General features: G+C 42.1%; 2 protein-coding genes across 2 annotated transcripts in view; one reads left to right on the top strand and one right to left on the bottom strand.

The window, feature by feature from the left end:
* Positions 1-6665, bottom strand: part of DNASE2B (deoxyribonuclease 2 beta) — an 86363-nt gene that overhangs the window by 23889 nt on the left and 55809 nt on the right. The window contains exons 2-3 of the mRNA XM_019647706.1: positions 5079-5440; positions 1670-1682 (exon numbers count right to left, since the gene is read on the bottom strand). Of these exons, the coding sequence (XP_019503251.1) occupies positions 1670-1682; positions 5079-5188 (123 nt within the window). The 5' untranslated portion in view covers positions 5189-5440. The remainder of the gene's footprint in view (positions 1-1669; positions 1683-5078; positions 5441-6665) is intronic.
* The window catches only part of LOC109385446 (uricase-like), a 10852-nt gene continuing 10077 nt past the window's right edge, over positions 5891-6665 (top strand). Inside the window, exon 1 of the mRNA XM_019647769.1 lies at positions 5891-5996. Within this exon, the coding sequence (XP_019503314.1) occupies positions 5967-5996 (30 nt within the window). The 5' untranslated portion in view covers positions 5891-5966. The remainder of the gene's footprint in view (positions 5997-6665) is intronic.

Raw genomic sequence — 6665 nt, 5'->3', positions numbered from 1 at the left:
GAAAAGGTGAAATGATTAAGAAGTTCAAATTGGTGGGATTGCAAATTGGTGCATCCACTATGGAAAATAGTAGATTTCCCAAAAAATTAATACTAGAACTACCTTATGATCCAGCAATTCCACTCTTGGGTATTTATTAAAAGAAAACAAAACACTAATTGGAAAAAATATATGCACCCCTATGTTTACTGCATCACTATTCACAATAGTCAAGATATGGAAACAACTGAAATGTCTGTCCAAATAGACATTTGGATGAAGAAATTGTGGTACATTTATACAGTAGAGTTATTACTCGGCCATAAAAAAGAATGAAATCTTACCATTTGCAACATGATGGACCTAGAGGATATTGTGCTAAGTGAAATAAGTCAGACTGAGAAAGACAAATAACGTATGACTTCACTTACATGTGGAATCTAAAGCACAGAATAAATGAACAAACAAAACATAAATAGACTCATAGATACAGAGAACAAACTGATGGTTACTAGATGGGAGGGGGTTTGGGAGAATGAGTGAGAAAGGTGAAGGGATTAGGAAATTCAAATTGATAGTTACAAAATAATCATGGAGATGTAGGGTATAGCATATGGAATAAAGTCATATTGTAAAAATTATGTATAGTATCAGATGGGTACTAGACTTATTGGAGGGATCACTTCATAAATTACATAAATGTCTAACCACTATTATGCTGTATACCTGAAACTAATATAAAATAATATTGAATGTCAACTGTAATTAGAAATTAAAAATAAATAAATAAAATTTACACTCAGAAAAGCAGAGTAAAAAAAGATCTTTTTTAATTTGCTAAGAAGACTAAAAAGACAAGAAATGTAGACTAGAAAGTGTTTTTTCTTATGCTTTTGTATGAAATCCACACCCATAATGCATGAGATGAACAAACTAAATGAAATATAAGCTCTTCAAGGCCTATCTCCACAATGAACCTTTCTCTTGCTAATCAGAATGGCCCAGCAATCACAGACAGGGCTACAGAAAAGGGCATTTCTCTCTTAAAAAAATAAATTGAAAATAGGCNTTGACTTCTGATTTCTTTGACTACAGAAAGGAGGGGGGCCCTACTGAGAACAACTAGAGTTGTGGTCATCTGTTTTGTCAGGCCTCGCTGAGAGACTCTTGGGTGTCCCACACTGTCCTTCTTCTATTGTGTTCCAGCCTCAGAGAGGGAAGTCCTTTTTATTCTGAGTCACTGCTCAGTAAACTTGATTACTCAAGCTTGGCTCGGGTGCCAAGGCCTAGCCAGGAGCTTGAGAAGGAAGGCTGACCTCTCGTGTGGGTCCCACATGAACTCCACGATGGCAGCGCTGTGTGAGCATGGTGCGCTGCATCGCCGACTCTGTCGACACTCAGTTCTGCCCTTCGTGGGCCTTTTCTCTCTGGTCACTTCTGCTTGGGATCTGCAGGCTATGGTGATCAGAGGAAAAAAGGTGCCTTCCCCAGTTGCCCAGAAGCAGAACTCCTTGATCGGGGTCTGAGCTGAAGCAGCTCTTCCTGTATTGAAATCTTTGGGGTATTTTTATTAACTGTTCTGCATCATCACACAAGGGTGGAGGCGGTGGTGCATTCATTGCCAACACATTTATTAGCACCTATTCATGCAGGCATTGTGCTGAGCACTGGGGTCGCCATCACAACTAAGATAAAAAGTGTTCCTGCTTTCAGAGTTGATCATTTCTGAAAAAAATCAGACACATTATAAGGCAACTGATGCACAGTTTGATGAAGACCATGATAGGCAATAACAGTATTTTGGGAGCACATAGACGGGGCACCCACTCCAGACCTGAAGGGCTGGGGCAGGTGACATGGGAGGAGTGACATCTGAGACCTCAAGGATTACAAGAAAAGTTAGGCAGGGGAAGAAGTTGGGAGTTGGGTAGTGAGGAAGAGAAACAGTGCTCCGGAAAGAAGGCATGGCAAATTCAAAGGCCTACAGGCAGAGAAAGTGTGCAGAGGCCAAGCAACTGCGATTAGCTCCGGACAGGTGCAGCAGTTTGAAATAGGCTGTGGCAACATACGGAGCTGGAGAGGTGAGCTGGGGGGAGGTATGAAGGGTGGTTATCATTTAATCTTTGTATATGGTACATGGGGACCACTTGCTTTCACAGACTAACCTACTGTACCTTGGGTGTTTAGTGGCAGGGGGTGGGGCTGAGGAGTAATATTTTTTTTCAGTCCTGCTGAGTTCTGGGGATCATGGATGATCTCAGAGACCTTTGGTCCTGGCTCCCAGCCCATACCATCCAGGGACTCCAAGGCAGCCAAGTGCCTCACTCCTCCAGGTAGAATCTTTTGTTGCTCAAAAGATGTCAGAGCTTTCTTCCTGTTGCTGCCATCAGTGCACTCCACCCCCAAAATTGGTGCCCTACCTCAAGGTCCTCTCTGCTATCTCTGCTGCTGCGTGGCCACTGGTGCTAGGTTTGTCCTCACTGCACCATTAGGTATTTGCAACTGAGCAGGCCTTTCATACTCACCAGACGCCTACAAGAAGGGATGGTTCTGCATTTGTACAAGTGGGGAAACTGAGTCTCAGAGACATCAATTCATTTGTTGCAAGCCACAGAGCTATAAGTAGCAAGGTAGAATTTGGGCCTGGTCTGATTCCAAAGCCATTATAACCCCACAACAGTGCCTCTTTCCCGGTCACTATTATAGTCCTTAGTAGGATCCCTTAAGCTGGCTCTTTCAGGTCTCTTATTGACCTTTCCCTTCAAGATGAGTCCACCAAAGATTGGGTCAGAGGCTTTTGAGGGGCCTTTTCAAGAGTTGTCCCTTAAATGTGTCCCTCACACAGAGGAAGGACCAAATTTAGACACCACCAATCTTTAGGATATGTTCAATGACCCAACAGCAGCACAACCTACCAAGCTCTATCTCCAAGATTTAAGACAGCCTTCCATCCTTCACTTTGATTAAGAATATAACAATAATTTCTGATGTTGGTTAATGTTTTAAAATTTTATCCCTCCACACAACATGATATATAGATGATGTATTACAGAATGGTACACTTGAAACCTTGGTAACTTTACTAACAATTGTCACCCCAACAAACTTTAATTNCATGATTTGGTGGCCCACCAGTGAAGGGTGTGTGGACTATCGGTGTGCCATGGCACACCAGTTGAGTGCTTTTAGATCTTTTTCTGGGGTGATCATCTCCAGTTATATGCTGAAGATTCCCAAATCGATTTCTAGCCTAGGCCTCTATGCTGAGGCCAGACACGTTCAACTTCATATTTTTGAAAACAAGTTTATAGTATTTTACTCCAAATCTCATCTTCTGCAGTGAGGGAACATAGAGGGAACATAGCCCCATGCCACAGAAGCCAGAGACCTGAAAGTCTTTTTCAACTTCTCCCTCTCTTCTACGACCCTCAGCCCATCAATTACTAAGTCTTCTCAGAGTGCTCCTTCTATATTTCCACAATCACTTCTCTAACTTGGGTCCACACCCTTTCTCACCTGTTAATACTGCAAAGGTCCTGTTGGTCTCCATGACCCTAAACTGGTCACCAGCAGGCCAGCCTTCACAATACTGCCAGTGGGCTTTCTAAAATGCTAATATGACCACATCACTTCCCTGCCTGAAGCCCTTTGGTAGCACCCTTTCAAGGTCAAGTTCAGACCCTGCAGTTCAGTATAGGAAGGCCCTTGTGACCTCCCTTATCTCTCTAAGCTCACCTCCTGCCATTTCCTCACATTCTCCTGAAGTGCCAGTAACAGAGAACTGCTTCCAACCTCTCCCGTTGTTGCTTCTTGACGCTGGACATCTTCATTGCTCCTTCACTGCCTGAGATGGTGTGGCATCTCCACTGTTTTTCTTTTCTTTTCTCTTTTTCTTTTTAAATGAAAGTTTATTGGGATGACAATTGTTAGCAAAGTTGCCTAGGTTTCAGGTGTACGATTCTGTAATACTCCACTGTTTTCTAACTAACTCGTATTTGTTCTTAAAACTTAGCTCCAAGTGGCTTTCTTAGAGAAGCCTTTTGGGCTGTTTGCTCCCCACTGCCCGTCTACACCCTTTACCGCAGACTACGACCTCCTTGACGGCAAGAATAGGTTTTGTTTACAGTTATATTTTCAGAAGTCAGTGCGGGGCCTGGTATGAGCTCAGTAACTGTTTTCTGAGAGACTGAGTGAGTGTGCCTAGATTCTCTAGCCTGAGGTTTATTTATACAAAGCTTGACGCCAACCGTAATGGCAAACCACAATACCCGAATTAAAAAGTGAAAACGTGATCAAAGCTTTAGGGGAATCCATGGCTATGACGCGACACTGTGTTTAGTTTTTTCGCCACCGTGCACGAGGCCAGTGACCTGCCCACCCCTCGCTCCCCCGTCAGCTGCCTGTGCTACCTATTATTATCGAGGTTAACCAAATAGTGCTGTATATGGTCATGCTTTCTTTATTTCTTATTGTCATAAGGAGGAGTGCAAGCTCCAGTGTCAGGAAAAAAATAATCTGACTTCTGTCCTTTGTCAGTCTCTTAAAGAATGTTGGAAGGGTTCTGTTAGGAAAGCCACACTGCAATGAAAGGCAATTGCCGACCGAGAGATGCTCTACCCCATATCTGTGGCCACCGGTCTTTGCCCTGCTGAGAGCAGTGAGTCAGGCCCACAGGGGCTGCTCAGCTTTTTCTCACAGGGAGACTCCTTCTAGCAGAAGTCTACCCTTATCTGGATATTTGGCCTATTTACACACTTTAATGACCTTTCTTTTCTTTTTTGTTTTGAAGTTTAATTTTCTTTTTCTTTCTTTCTTTCCTTTTTTAAAATTAATTTCAGGTGTACAAAACAATGTAGTAGTTAGATATTTACGCCCTTCACAAAGTTGATAACCCCCCTCCCCCAACCTAATACCCCCTCTGACATCGTATATAGCTGTTACAATTCCATTGACTGTATTCCCTATGCTGTACTCCGTATTTCTTTTGAAGGCAAGAGTTGGGGTAGAAGTATCCTTAGGAACTTCACAGTAAATCAGTTTGCCTCTGATACTCTGGCTTTCTATTTGCATGCACCAATCCTTCCGTTTCGTTTACTTACCAATCCACAGCTTTACCTTCTTCATTTCTGCACGATATTGTCGCCTCCAGGACCCCAAAGAGGCCAAGGAAGAGCAAAGCCAGCATTGTTCTTAGAAGTCTCGCTGTCATTTTCTACCTGTCGCCTTTATTCCGTGCCACAGCCGGAGACTTTCCCCATAGAATGTTGAGTCTGAGTTTCAAGTCTCTCAGCCTGTGCCAGCTCTAATGTATGATTCCACATACCTCTGCTATTTGAGGTTCAGGAATATTCAGAATGGAAAGAATCCCCTGTCATTCTGTGATTCTGTCACAACATGCCTACGTGACTCTGGATGCCTTTGTGCTGAATTGTTGACTGGTTTGCAAAGTCATCAAAAAGTTCTAGAGAGAAAAAAAGGGATGTATAGTTAACCCTTTGGAGTGAATATTATGTAGTATGAAGTTCAGTAGACAGGGCAATTCCATGTTGATAAGTCGATGTTGAATTAAATAGTTTTCATTTTTCCCCCTCATGATTGTCTCTGTATGAGTGACAGCAAATGCTTGTGGTTCACACAATAAACAGAACTGACAAAAACCTATGGCTTAGCAATAATTAGGATCGTTCACTTGTAATCTTAAGGAAACAGTTCCTAAAGTGTACTTCAAGGGGTTGTTTTAACGGAAGAGCAAAATCAGTTGTAGTTGACCAAAGATGTTTACACATCGTCTCCACCTCCTGGTTTTAGCCACTCAACACGATGCTGTACTTTAGAGGTCTTCATGTCCAATCGGCTATGATGCAATCAGGTAAACATATTGACTGCTCACTCTTCAGGGCCAATAAAAAATGTTACAAACATCTCTTTTGCCCAAACTATTTTTTCTCATTCTTGAAACTGAGTCTGAAGTTAAAGGCCAAGAGAAAATGGCCCGTTACTATAACAGCTATAAAAAGGTGAGACCATTCTCTTTTTAGAGGAGGGGAGGGAAGGGTAGATAGGCATATGAAAAGGATTTCTTTAAGTATGTAATGCTTTTGAACCAATTATTAAAGATGCTATTATAATAAATATAAATATGATTACCTCATGCCTGGAAATCATAAGGCTCTGATCTGTCCCTATGATTATGGATTCAGGTTAGGGTCACTTAGGAATTCAGACCAAACTGAAAAGCCCTTCAAATTGGATGAAGTCTATGGTTAAGCTGGAGTTGTTCAGGGTTCTCAGAGTTCATTAGAAGGGGAAAACTTGGGGTTCGATTCCTCCTAAGACAGAGTTTTGTGAGGGATGCTTGGACCACCCGCCCACATTTTCCAGTGGTGCCTGCATAATAGACAGAATTCTGGGCCTTAACCCAAACCTGCTAAATCAGAATCCTTTCAATTGGGCTCAGGAATCTACATTTTTTACAAGGATTTTGATGATGCTTGTGGACACTAAACTTCGAGACTTGCTGACCTGAGGCCCAAGCTATGCTGTATCTGGTAGATTCACAATCTACGAAACTGGTAAACCAGGAAACATTTTTCTGACCATTCTTTTATGGGCATACTTTTTTTTCATCATTTTCTAAAATAAACTTCTATGAAATAAACTTCATAGCATGAAGTTTATTTTTCTAA

Source organism: Hipposideros armiger, unplaced genomic scaffold, assembly GCF_001890085.2.
Source record: "Hipposideros armiger isolate ML-2016 unplaced genomic scaffold, ASM189008v1 scaffold_115, whole genome shotgun sequence".
Classification (NCBI taxonomy): domain Eukaryota; kingdom Metazoa; phylum Chordata; class Mammalia; order Chiroptera; family Hipposideridae; genus Hipposideros; species Hipposideros armiger.
The sequence above is the reverse complement of the archived record's forward strand: the minus strand, read 5'-3'. Positions and strand labels throughout refer to the sequence as shown.